Source organism: Pristis pectinata, chromosome 17 (assembly GCF_009764475.1).
Source record: "Pristis pectinata isolate sPriPec2 chromosome 17, sPriPec2.1.pri, whole genome shotgun sequence".
Lineage (NCBI taxonomy): Eukaryota > Metazoa > Chordata > Chondrichthyes > Rhinopristiformes > Pristidae > Pristis > Pristis pectinata.
In genome coordinates, this window is record NC_067421.1 from 27,463,988 (window position 1) to 27,478,467 (window position 14,480).

General features: G+C 39.9%; 1 protein-coding gene across 3 annotated transcripts in view; it reads right to left on the minus strand.

The window, feature by feature from the left end:
* Nucleotides 1-14,462, minus strand: part of rhbdd3 (rhomboid domain containing 3) — a 30,960-nt gene extending 16,498 nt beyond the window's left edge. The window contains exon 1 of one of the 3 annotated variants that reach the window (XM_052032531.1): nucleotides 13,842-14,462. In XM_052032531.1, the coding sequence (XP_051888491.1) occupies nucleotides 13,842-14,004 (163 nt within the window). In that variant the 5' untranslated portion in view covers nucleotides 14,005-14,462. The remainder of the gene's footprint in view (nucleotides 1-13,841) is intronic. The other 2 variants (XM_052032533.1, XM_052032532.1) reach the window with 2 other exon arrangements.
* Between the last annotated feature and the right edge of the window lie 18 nt (nucleotides 14,463-14,480).

Below are 14,480 nucleotides of genomic sequence, written 5' to 3' on the forward strand. Positions count from 1 at the left end.
TGGACCTGCGACCTTCCTTTTGAGAAGAGGTTTATATTCGCTTCACGGTTAAGAGTTGCACTTTATTCTCTGATGAACATTTTATTTTTTCCTTGTTATTTTGTTCTGAAAACCAGCTGCAAGCAATTCACTAACTATCCTGTGAATTTTACGAAATTTCAATATAAAGACTTCAGGATATGTTTGCTACATTTGAAAATGAAACAGTACATCATAATGATCTATTTCAATGTACAATGGACTTTGCTTCTCTTTTCTCACATAAACAACTGCACTAGTTTTATCTAATAGTAATATCCCCATATAATTAATCATAAGACCCATTACTTTTTCAAATAGATACATTAGGGTGTTATTTTTGACTTCTGGACTTTGAAAATCCAATGGAAGACATTAAGTTCATCGATCTGCTCCACTCAAAATATGTGTATTATTCTATCACGGGCACATCTGCCACAGTACCTTTTTAGTCCCTAGTTCTGGGATTATTATGTCTAATAAATAATATTGTATATAACCACTGCTAACAAATGAATCTTACTTCTAATAGATTATTTAGAATAGCATTAGCCCATTCAGCCCCTAGGGTCCACACTGGCACTCAATCTGACTGTTCTGTACTTCAACTTCATTAGTCTGTCTTTTTTTCCCCCATATTCTTCACCTAACATTATTTGTTCTTGAAAAACAATAATACTGGCAGATGCTGGAAATGTTTAAACAAGAACAGAAAATGCTGGAAATCTCAGCAATTCAGGCAGCATCTGTAGAAAGAGAAACAGTCAATGTTTTGGGTTTGCGACCTCTCAGCAGAACTGGAAGAAATAGGAAGAAGTGCACGAGGGAAGGTATGGAGGGATGTGTAGAACAAAGGGAGTGTCTGTGATAGGGTGAGTCAAAATAGCTTAATGGGGACAGTTATCAGCATATTAAGCTACCAGGCCTGTGTAATGAGTTGTTAATGGTGGAACTTGCCCAGCAGGCTAGACTTATGCAAGTAGGATAAAAACAAAACAGAAAATAAAAAATGCTGGACCCTACACCACGTATACATAGATGCTTAAAGGTAGCAGAACACGTCAATAAGGTGGTTTACAAAGGCTACAGGGTACTTTCCTTTATTGGCTGAGGGAGAGAATGTCAGAGCCAGGAGATTACACTAGAACTGTACAAGCAATGGTTAAATCACAGTTTGAATATTGCATACAGTTCTAGTCATCACATTACAGAGATGTGACTGCAATGGAGAAAGTATTGAGGAAATGGAGAAAGTATTGGGCCGCTCCTTTTTACCTTGTACATGATGGAATAAATGGTTGTGTGGCTAAGTTTGCAGATGACACCAAGATAAGTGGAGGAGTAGGGAGCATAGAGGAAATAGAAAGGATGCAGAGGGACCTAGACAGTTTAGGAGAATGGGCAAGGAAATGGCAGATGAGATTCAATGTTGAGAAATGTGCAGTTGTACACTTTGGAAGCAGAAATAAGCGGGTAGATTATTATCTAGAAGGAGAGAAGATTGATAGTACGGTAGTACAAAGGGACTTGGGGGTACTCGTACAAGATACCTTAAAAGTTAACCAACAGGTTGGATCGGTGGTTAAGAAAGCGAATGCTATGTTGGCATTCATCTCGAGAGGTATAGTGTATAAAAGTAAGGAAGTGTTGATGAGGCTCTACGGGGCACTAGTGAGGCCTCATTTGGAATACTGTGCGCAGTTTTGGGCCCCACATCTTAGGAAGGATGTGCTGACGTTGGAGAGGGTTCAGAGGAGATTTACGAGAATGATTCCGGGAATGAAAGGGCTTAAGTATGAGGAGCGTTTGTCGGCTCTTGGACTGTACTCACTGGAGTACAGAAGGATGAGAGGGGACCTCGTAGCGACATTTAAAATGTTGACAGGTAAGGATAGAGTAGATGTGGCTAGGCTGTTTCCCTTGGTGGGCGAGTCCAGGACCAGAGGGCACAATCTTAGAATTAGAGGGTACAGTTTCAAGACAGAGATGAGGAGAAATTTCTTTACCCAGAGGGTGGTGAAATTGTGGAACTCCTTGCCACGCACAGCAGTGGAGGCCAGATCAGTGGGGGTGTTCAAGGAGGAGATAGACAGATATCTAAATAGTCAGGGTATCAAGGGATATGGGGATAAGGCTGGAAAATGGGATTAGAATAGTTTTTTTTTTCTTTTTTTCCACCCCATTTTTTTCCCCCTTTTCCTTGGAGCAGACTCGATGGGCCGAATGGCCTGCTTCTGCTCCCTTGTCTTGTGATCTTGTGAAATTTGTCAGAATGTTGCCAGAATTGTTGTAGCTAAGGAAAGATTTGATAACTGGATCATTAAGGGAGAGTTACTTCAGGAGTATAAAATTATGTAAGGTCTAAATACAGCAAATAGAAAGGATCTCTTTCCCTAGCAGAGGGATCAAAGACCAGGGTATATAAATTTACAATATCTAATAGAGGAGAAGGAGAATAAGGATTTTCTTTTCCACTCAGAGAATTGTAGAAGTCTGGGATTCATTGTCTGAAAGGTGGTAGAAACAAATGCCATCATCACATTTAAAATGTACATGGATATCAAAACTTCAGAGCCAGGACCTGCAGGGCTAAGGGCCCAGTGCAGGATGGTGTGATTAGGTCAGATAGCTCTTTTCCAACTGGTTTAGACACAATGGGCTGAATGCCCTGTGTTGTAATTTTCTATGATTCTATGATTAAAAATAGTATTTTGTCAAAATCCCTTCCTCCTCTATTAGTGAATAGGATTGCAAACTTTTGTTGGATATATTCCTGACTATTTATTACATGACCTCCCATTACCAGCTACTGTACCTAATTAAACAGCCTTTCTCTGGTTCCGCTATTTTTATAACTCAAACAAAAGCGTAATTACAGGAATGTCCAGGAAATTAATCTTAGCTCATTGCTGTCTCTAGAGAAACCTACAAGGTTAACATACCCACTTTATTGATAACCACTTCATTTATGGAGGGCTCCCAAGCACAAATCAAATGCTTTGTTTTTCAACCGTTTTCTTTAAATTAAAAAGCACTCTTGCAGCTATTCCAACTTAAAAACTGTCCTCCCTACTCACCACTGTGGTCTTCTCGACACTGAGGATATTGTGCACATTGGTCAGTTGATTTGCTGAACACAATTCAATGAACAACACAGCCCTGGATCATTTGCCACTTTAATTCTCCATTTCACTCTAACCACTGTGAACCCAGCCACCGAAAACCTAATGGAGAGGAACTTGCCTTTAATTTTCTACACAGCACAGTTACTCAGATTAGTGCTATTGCCTTACAGTTTCAGATATCCAGGATCAATCTGACCTTGGGCATTGTCTGTGTGGAGTTTGCATGTTCTCCCTTTCACCAAGGTGTTTTCCTCTGGGTACTCCTGTTTCCTCCCACATCCCAAAGATGTGCTGGTTGATAGTTTAACTGGCTATTGTAAATTGCCCCAAGTGCAGGTGGAAGTAGGAAAATAAAGTTGTGATGGTGTTGGCAGGGGGAGTTAATGGGGATAGAACATAGAACAGTACAGCACTGGACAAGCCATTCGGCCCATGATGTTGTGCCGACCTTGATGCCAATTTATACTATATGTCCTCGTCCTGTGTATTATCCATATCCCTCCATTCCCTTCATATTCATCTATCTAAAAGCCTCTTAAACTCCACCAAACTGCCTGCTTCCACTACCACCCCTGGTAACCTATTCCTGACGCTACCACTCTGTGTAAAAATACTTGCCCCTTACATTGCCTTTAAACTGCCCCCTCTAACCTTTAAAGCATGTCCTCTGGTGTTTGACATTTCTACCCTGGGGAAAAGATTCTGACTGTCTATGCCTCTCATAATTTTAAAAACCTCTATCAGGTCTCTCCTCAGCCTCCAATGCTCTAGGGAGAACAACCCAAGTTTGTCCAACTTTTCCTTATAACTCATACCCTCTAACCCAGGCAGCATCCTGGTGACCTCTTCTGCACCCTCTCCACAGTCTCCGTATCCTTGCTATAATGGGGTGACCAGAACTGCACGCAATACTCTGTGCTGTATAACTGAAGTTTTATATAGCTGCAGCATGACTCTCTTATACTCAACACACCTACCAATGACGGCAAGCATGCCTTATTCCTTCTTTACCACCTTATCCACTTGCATAGCCACTTTCAGTGAACTATGGACCTGGATCCCAAGATCCCTCTGTACATCAATGCTATTAAGGGCCTACCATTAACTGTATACTTTCTCCTTTCATTTGACTTCCCAAAGTGCAACACCTCACACTTGTCCTGATTAAACTCCATCTGCCACTTCTTTGCCCATATCTGTAACTGATCTATATCCCGCTGTATTCTTCAAAAGTCCTTTACACCGTCCACAACTCCACCAATCTTGGTGTCATCCGCACCCTTGCCAATCCACCCATCTACATTTTCATCCAAAACATTGATATCTATCAAACAACAGAGTCCCAGCACCAATCCTTGCAGAACACCACTGGTCATGGACCTCCAGCCAGAATATCAGCCTTCTACCCCTACTCTCTGTCTTCTATGGACAAGCCGGTTCTGAATCCCAACTTGCAATTCACCCTGGATCCAATGCATCTTTATCTTCTGAATCAACCTACCATGAGGGGCCTTACTGTTATGAGGGATGTGAGAAGAAAAATAGGATTGGTGTAGATGAGTGTTGTGGACTGATGAGCCTTTCTCCCTGCTTTATGTTTCTATGGCACTCTGATTTTCAAGCCAATTTAATATGATTAAATCTTAACCATTGTTCCCACTTTCTATACGTGCAAGTAATGGAGGATGTCTGGACCAAAGCCACTTAGACTGAAGAGGGTATAGTCAAGTTCTTGGTGTAGGGATCCTTAATTGGTATATGATCAGTGAGATGGTCTTCACCTCTGAGGTCTACATTCTTTTCAACTTTCCTGGACAATGGGAGGCTTCTTTTCCTTTCTGGATTTCCTCTGCTTTCCTCCACATTTTATTGTGTTGCTGTCACCATTTAAACTTCATTTGGACTCACCTTCTATATCTTTATGATTGCCTTCCTTCTTGGACCATCATCTCCTATGTTGTTTAATCACTCCCAACACCTCCCCTATCACTAGCATCTTCCATTCCTTCCCCCCATCCTTTCTCTTACATTCACTTGCTTAAAAGCTCACCATTACTTACATTTTCTGATTCTGATGAAAGTTAATTGATTTGAAACCTTAATTCGTTTTCCGCAGACACTGCCTAACCTGTTGAGTACATCCAGCGTTTTCAGTTTTTTTTAATTCACATTTCCAGAATCTGCAGTATTTGTTTTGTTCTTCCCAAAAGTGGTAATTAACTCAAACCAAGAGATTACAATTCGTCACAATAAACAAAGAGAACCTGTGGTGTGGCACTGTTAAAAGTGATTAAGCCAAAGCTTTTTGTTTTTGTACTATTAATTACTACCTTACACAAACGTGAAAAAGCTTTGTCTGCAATCATACCCAAACACTCCGATCTTCAAAGCACAATGTTTTATCATGCGAGCAATTTTGTTTTTACTTTGGAAAATTGTGCGTTTATGTAAATAAATGTAATCAGTTTGCTTGCTTTCTGTAATCCATTCTACACAATTTTGCAATGTCAGCAATTTTATAAATGCTATTTTTAAGGGCAATCAACATTCAAACTAAAATCTGAACTGTGTTAGCAAAATCAGCAGAACTCCCCAGGGAGTGGATGACGAGTGATCTTCCCACAAGAGGTTGAAGAAAAATTAATGAAATTCTCCTGGGAACAACGCACATGTAATTCCTGACAGCAAGTTAAGGACATTCTTCGTGGAAGAAAACAAGGAACTCTTTGATAATGGAATTCCTTGGTGGGCATCCAGCGAATTGAGAAAATTAAGCTTTTAAAAAATGATTAACAGGTTTTAAAATAATTAGTGTAGGAGACCAGTAACACTCAATGCCAAGACATGAGAATGTGCATGTATGGGCCCTCGTGCTTTACTGAGCTCCATCGTGGTGATGCTGGGGATGGGGATGGGGATGGGTCAGGGCACTTAACAGATGTAATTTTGAGTAGCTGCCATTTTCACTGATGGCCATTTAAGAATGTAAGAACAGTAATCATTTTACCCCTCAAGCTACTCCATTATTCATCAAGATCTACCTCAACACTATTTTCCTATACAATACCCATATACTTTGATTCCGGAAATTTATTGGCTTGGCCATAGAAGGCAGAGAGTAGTGGTGGAGAGGTCTTATTCTGACTGGAAGTCTGTAACCAGTGGTGTTCCGCAAGGATTACTGCTGGGACCTTTGAAAATGTAGGTGGGCTGATTAGCAAGTTTGCAGATGGCAAAAAAAATTGGCGGAATTATAGATAGTGAGGAAAGTTGTCGAAAGCTTCAGCAGGATATAGACCAATTGGAAATGTGAGTATAGAAATAGCAGGTGGAGTTTAACCCGGACTAGTGTGAGGTGTTGCACTTTGGGAGATGAAATTTAAGAGGAAAGTATACAGTAGATGGCAGAACCCTTAGGAGCAATGATGTACAGAGAGATCTTGGGGTGCAAGTCCATAGCTCCCTGAAAGTGGCAACACAAGCAGATAGGGTGGTAAAGAAGGCATATGGCCTACTTGCCTTTATCGGTTGGGATGCTGAGTATAAAAGTCAGAAAGTCATGTTAAAGCTATATTAAATTTTGGTTTGGCTGCATTTGAAGTATTGTGTGCAGTACTGGTCACCGCATTACGGGAAGGATGTGAAGGCTTGGGAGAGGGTGCAGAAGAGGTTCACCAGGATGTTGCCTGGATTGGAGCATATTAGCTATAAGGAGAGGTTAGACAGACTTGGTTTGTTTTCTCTGGAGCATCAAAACCTGAGGGGAAACCTGATAGTATATATAAAATTTTGAGAGGCATAGATAGGGTAGGTAGTCAAGAGTCTTTTTCCCAGGGTGGAAATGTCAAATACTGGAGGGCAGAGCTTGAAGGTGAGGGGGGAAAGTTTAATGGAGATTTATGAGGCAAGTTTTTTTTTCCCAGAGAGCGGTAGGTGCCTGGAACGCGCTGCCACAGGAAGTTGTGAAATCAGATAAAATAGCATGTTTAACAGGCATTCAGACAGGCACATGAACAGACAGGAAATGGATGGATTTAGACCATGTGCAGGCAAATGGAATTAGTTAGGTTGGCATCATGGTCATTGCATGCCAAAGGGCCTGTCCCTGTGTTGTACTGTTGAATGTTCTAGGTCTCTATTTTTAATGAATTCAGTGACTGACTTTCTACACCCCTTCAGAATAGAGAATTCCTAAATTGCCTGTTCCTTATGCTGAGACTGGGATCCTTGCACCTGTCATTGTGGGAGCCTATAATTTATTTTAAAGTTCCAACAAGGTTTCCTCTCATTCTCATAACCTCTGGCCTAGTCTGCACATTCCCTCCTCATATGGCAAACCTGCCATCCCTGGAAGCAGACTAGTCAACTTTCACTGCACCCCCTCTATGGCAAGTATTTTTTATAAGGAACCAAAACTATACACCATATCCCAAATGCAGTCTCAACAAGGCTCAATGTAACTGCTGTAAGGCAACTTTACTCCTGGTATTCGAATCCTCTCATAATAAAGGGCAACATATCCTTTGCTACACCCACATGTTGGCTTTCAGTGACTTGCGTACACAACTAGCTCCCTTTGAACATAAATATTTCCCAATTTATCACCATTTCAAGACCACGTTCTCATCACTCAAAATAGTTTTTCTATTTCATAACTTCATATTTTTCAATATTATATTGCATCTACCATGTCCCTTGCTACTTATTCATCATTCTCTTGAAGCTTCTTACATCTTCCTCTCTACTACCATCCTACTTAATTTTGTATCATCATTGGTTATGGAAATATGACATCTGGTCTCCTCAGCCAAATTATTGATATAGATTGTGAACAGATGGGGCCCCAAGTTCCAATCTGGAAGCAGACCAGCAGCGTTCTAGACATTATAGTTAAAAGACTAGGACCAAAGCCAATCACAGACAATCTGATGCTTTGTTCCATTCATTGAAGATGCACTCTCCTGGTTGGTCTCCTACCTTCCACTCTCTGTACACTTAAGCTCACACAAAATTCTGCTGTCCATATCCTAACTCACCCAGGCCAGTGCAATCAACGTCTACAGCCACCCCTCCATCTCACATCCTTGCTGGCCTAAATCAGCTTCTGGTCTAGAGATGCTTTACAACTTTCATCCTTGACATCAAATCCTTCCTTGACCTCGCCTCTCCTTTCTCTACTAATCCCCTACTGACCTCAGTGAATACTTCATCCCTGAAACATAATCTCTAATCCCTATTTTAATCTGAAATACAAACAAAAAATGTTGGAAAAATTTAGCAGGGCAGGCATCTATGAAAAGAGAAACACATTTAGTGTTTCAATCAAAGACCCTTCATAAGAACTGGAAAAGTGAGAGAAACATTTTATTTTTCCAGTTCTGACAAAGGGTCTTCAATCCAAAATGCTTCTCTTTCCACAGTTGCTGCCTGAGTGCTTCCAGCATTTTCAACTTTTATTTAAGATTTCCAGCAATTGCATATTTTTGACTTTCCATCCCTATTTTAATCATTTCGCTATTAATATGCTCTACCTGCAGCTATATAAGTGTCAAAGTTCTAAGATGCCTTTTCTCCATTGCTCCTTTGAGTTGGTCTTTAATCTTTTTCTATTGCTTTTTAGTTACCTGGCCTCATGTCTCTATGATACCTTGAGTCAAATTTTCTTTGAAATGCTTCCATGAAGCTGTTTGGAATGTATTTGTTACACAAACAGTATTATGAGAAATGTTGTTGTGAATATAATTGTTCTAAATTTGTACTTAATTTAGTGATATCTATAGAACAGAAAATATGATTACATTAGTTTGAATACCACCCATTTTAATTACCTTCAACGAGATTTTACGCCAAAAGTGAATGAGGGAAAAGGTACGATCATATTTTTGTTTTCAAGATTGACTTTACTGATAACAATTCATTAAAATCTTAAATGTAGCAACTTCATCCTAAATCTGGTCTAAATCTAAAATGGGTTGTAATCTCTTTGTAATTGGTGGACAATGGAAGAACTGGAATATACATCTTACCAATTAGTGATTTTTGCACTCCTTCTAAGGAGGGGGCACTTTTGTTAATTTGGATTGGTTGGTAAGAATGATTCAGATACATCTTCAATGTGTGCCAGACACTCGTTGATACAGTTTAAGGTAGGTCACAGGACCCATATGTCCAAAGATAAGCTAGCTCATTTTTTATAACCATATAAATCTTATATGTGATAGATATAAATCAAATGTGGCTTCTTTGACACATATGTTTTGGTCCTGTCCTCTTTTGGAAAAATATTGGAAAGACATTTTTAACATTGTTTCAAACGTATTGAAGATTGATTTACAACCTCACCCTATCATTGCAATTTTTGGATTACCAAGGATAGAGTCTGGCCATTTATCTGCTTCCGCTAACAGTATGATTGCTTTTGTTAGATTAATGGCCAAACGATCCATTTTGCTTAAACGGAAGGATCCAATACCCCCTATTACTTTTCAATGCTTTTCTCAAACTATATCATGTTTAAACTTGGAAAAAATTAGGAGTGGTACTGTTGATCCTTCGCTTAAATTTGAAGATATTTGGAGTCCACTTATTCAATATTTTCACATGACGTAGATCCCCTTTCAATAACTTTCCAACTTAGAGGATCGGAGTTGACAACATAAAATTGCTCTGTTTCTACTGAGAAATTTTAGCCCAGTTTTTTTTCATTTTTTTGTTGTTTGTTTTTTTTTTGCAATTTTTCTGTTTAGTTTAGTTTATATTGTTTATAATTTTTCTTATTGATTTGGGTTTTTTTCTTTCTTTTTTTTAAATTTATATAATAAATCTTTTTCTTTCCTTTCTTTTATATTATATTCATTTACTAAGAGATCATTGGATCTACAGATTTTTTTATATTTTATTGTTCTTTATGATTATCTGTGCCATGATTGTTATCCTGATCTCTTTGTATTACATGTATAAATATTGATGCTATTTATCAATCTATATTAATTTGAAAACTAATAAAAATATTGAAAAAGAAAGGTAAGAATGATTCAGAGATCTCCAATCAGAAGACTATAGTGTGATATCCCAACACTCCAGTTTATTACCTAGGTGGTTCATGATCCATTTAGCTAACTTGCCCCTAAATTTATGAGTCTTTTTCTTTTCCAAAGATTGTTCCAAAGCACCTTGTAAAGCATCTTGATGTATTAAAACTTACCTCAATGCACCTAAACTGTTGAGGGTAGCCATCTAAAATTCTGCCATTGTATCCTGCCCTGCCTATCCAAACCTAAACAACTTTGTTTCCTACTTGTCAGCAACAGCAGTCTTCTGACGAAACAATTGAACTAATAATCCAGAGGTCTAAATCTAAGATCCAAAGAAAGAGTCCCACTACAGGACCTAGGGAATTTAAATTCATTAGACACTTTTAATTGTTCTAAATAGCTGAAGATCAATTCATAATGAAACAGAATGACATAAAATCTGAATGAAATAAACAAGAAAATGGGGTTGGAGACACAAGAGACTGCAGATACAGGAATCTGGAGCAAAAAACAAGAGCTGGAGGAACTCAGCAGGTCAGGCAGCATCTGTAGAGGGAAATGGACAGTTGACATTTTGGGTCAAGACCCTTCATCTGGACCTTTGTTCAAGAAAATGGGGTTGTTTTATTTCTTGTCTTTCCACAAGTATTTTCATTTTTTTTAATTGAGCTATTTAATGTCCTCATTCTTGTGACGTCTTTTTATTCTCACATAAAACCTTGGTACATCATTTGGCAACTTTTCCCCCTAATGCAAAAGAACTATTCTCAGATTGTAAATCTATTAAAGCCACTGGGTAACAGCCGTTGTGCCTCTTGACTTTCTAGTTATCTCACTCATGTTTTGTTCACTCCTCTTATAGTATGGAGGAATCAGCATCATGGCAAGTATTGGTCTGTCAAGACAGTAGGCAAGTCTGCTACAAAATCATTAACCTGACTGCCCACACTACCAAAATAACTGGGAAATAGAATAGTTTCCTGACATACTGAAGGCTAACAGCCTTTTAACTGAGGCAGTAATTCTGAAGCTGGTGATATGATAACAAAAGATCCAGGGCTACAAGATCATAAATGGGCCACAAGGAGAAGCAAGGAGTTACTCTTGAATGTCTGTATTTTCAAATAATGGAATCATCACAATTGTCAATGGATGAAATCAAAGTTTTACATTTATTACCCAGGCAACCAGCTGCTTAAAAATAACTGCAGTAAAAAGTTATCTATTGTTCCATCAGTAAAGATACAAAGAATTTTAATGCACCTAACAGACAACCACTTGTTGTATGCACTCAGTAAATGTTAAGAGAATCTGTGGAAGTAAATATTAGGGTTTATAACTCACTTCTCTCACAACCCTGATCACACTAATCCTCTAATCATCTTTGGCACTGCATTGACCATCTCAACACTTATCAGTGGAATTCCTTCCATTAAGCTCATCATCTTGCTGGCTCCCTCTTCATATTTAAAACCTATTTATATAATGATCCATGTGGCACTCTCTCCTAATCCTGGCACAAGGACTGTAGAGGCACTCTTGTTCGGAAGAGTGTGGGTTCAACCTCCCCTCCCTCTCTGCACTCGTGTGGCATGACGTTACGACTGCATAATTTACATTTCCCTCAAGCTCATTGGTTTATCAGAGATCTTTTGGGTCCTGATCTTGCAAAGCCACACTTTATAATTTTCACATTAAAATTTGACATATATCATCAATCAGAACTCTCTTCTGTTGCAACAAAGTGATTTGCATCCTTCGTTCTTCATTGTTTCACCCCGTGGTAACCTCCTCCATAGATCATGCTCCTCCAAGTCTGACTTCCTGGCATCCCCAAATTTCCTCCATCCAACACGGACAGGCATTAACCCTGGAATTCCCTCTCTAGGTTTCTCCATCTCTATTTCCCCTTCCTCTAACTTTCAGTATCAAATCCTGCCTAACAACACTTCTGTGAAACATAGGGTTGGTGCAGGTGAGAGGAGACTGAGTGGATTGATATTATAGTTTTTCTTTGTTCTAATTGTGTTCTTTCTTGGATAATTTATGCTGAATTTATGTTTTTTCTTGTGAATGTTGTACCATCAGATGCTATGTGCCTGTGATGCTGCTGCAAGTAAGTTTTTCACTACACCTGTGCATACATATACTTGTGCATATGACAATAAACTTGACTTTTTTGACTTTGACCCATCCAATATAAAAGCCACTTCCTACATCACTTGTTTTCTAAGGTAAAACATCTTGCAAGCATGCTTCACACTTGAGTAGTCAAAATCAGCAAGAAATTTAAGAGAAAATTATGAGGGGGCCAGAAGCATAAGGAAATTTTTTTTGAAAAAAGTGCAAAGGTAGTAAGATGAAGTTTGTTTAGAGAATTTGGGCTGGGGCACAGAAACCTTTCCCATTAATGATAGTTCAGGATGTGTAGGTGGGAATACAAATTAAAAAGTTGTATTTAGACATGATCCCATCTCCTTTGTGCAGAGTGATTAACATAGATATTAGATTCTTTATCCCCTTCAAATTAAAAAATATTTTAGGATGCTCAGATACGGACCTGAACAAAGAAGCAGGGTCGACACTTCAGTATTGTACTGAGAGTCCTCCATTATTTGATGTTAAGTTGATATAAAAGGACGCATTGCATGAATAAAGCAAGTTGTTCTGGTCAAGTTGTTCTCAAAAAACATTTCTACTGAGGATTGAAAATAAAAAATAGGCTGGAAATTTGAAATAAAAGCAGAAAACACTAGAAATACTCAGCAAGTTGGTGAGCATTTTTGAACAGAGAAAATAGTTAACATTTCAGGTCAATGACCTTCCATCAGAACATTGACCTGAAATATTACCTCCCTCTCTTCTTGGATGCTGCCCGATTTGCTAAGTATTTTCAGCATTTTCTGTTTTTAATTCTAAAAAGCAGATTATCTGTTTAAGTGAATATCTATGGGACCTCGTTGCCCAAATTTATTGCTGCAATTATCCATATAATGAAAGAACTAGAATTAAACAGTCCAGATCTTCAGAATGTCAGTGTAGCATATAAGCAAATGTATTGATTTTCCTGCCTTATTGAATGCTTTTGTATGGTTAAGGAATACGTGTTTGCAACTACCTTTTTTTTCACGCAATTTATTTTATCCAACTGAACAGGTAAATGGGCAATCTTGCTTAAAAATAAACACCTCCAAAAAGCTGCCACTCAGCCAAAAATGCCACTTAATGTGACCACAAAAAATGCGTGCAAACTTTTATTCGGATTTTAGTTTACTTTGGAGAAAAGACAATTTTCCAGCTCCAAGTCTCTTCGGGCCGTTAAGTGCAAACTATTTACGCCTAAAACAATGCACAGCTTTAAAAGAAAATGAAAAGGCCTCGGCAAAAGTTGTGGTGTTACAGCCTTTCTAGACACGAGAAACCAATAGAAATGCATTCATTAAGCTACTTCACAATTTGCTTTATTTAAAATCTTGCCTTCATCTCTCTTTATTAACACAGGCAGGAAAAGCACTGAACGTTTTTATGTCTGGAAGTAAAAAGGCACTTTTTTTTAGTTAAAGGCTGCAGCCTCTTTCGTTATCCTAGGACTCTAAACCTACACTCGGCCCTGAGAGTAAATCACCCCGTTTAACTCTCGGGCGGCTGAGGCCGGGCCACTTACCTTGGCGCCGGCCGAGCACCGAGCCGGCACTCAGAGAACAGGCCTCCTCGGCCCCCGTGAGCCAAAGCAGCAGGGTGAGGGAGACGAAGGCGGCGTTCGCGCCCAGCAGCCTGGCCGCTCCGAGCCTCAGCCGCCAGCGGCCTCCCTGTCCCAGCAGCCGCATCTCCGAAGTGAGGGAGGCCCCGCGTCCGCTTTACCGACGGCGGGGCGATACGCAGCCTCGGCGAAACACCGTCTGGGGACCCAAGGGAAGCCCAGGAGCTGTAGGAAAGCATCAATATCCCGCCCAGGGTAGCGACCGCCGCCACTCGGTACTGGGTCGCGGTGAGGTGATGGCGGACCCTTCAAAATGCATGGCTGCTAATACCAGGGAAGGCAGGAGGTGTGGAACAGGGGTGAGAAAGGGCCTTTATTTGGGGTTCATTTCAAGCCACCACGCAGTTCAGCGCCGGGGAACATATCAGCGGGCTGGGGAGGAAATGTCCGCGCCAAACGCCGGCCATCACAGGACGAAATGGCCGCCCGTTTCCATCGCTACCCGGAACCATAAACACGGTCCGGCTTCCCTCCATTGTTCCCCCCGAACGTGTTACTACGTGACGCAGCCCGCGTCCAACGTCAACCCCCCCTGACGTCGCC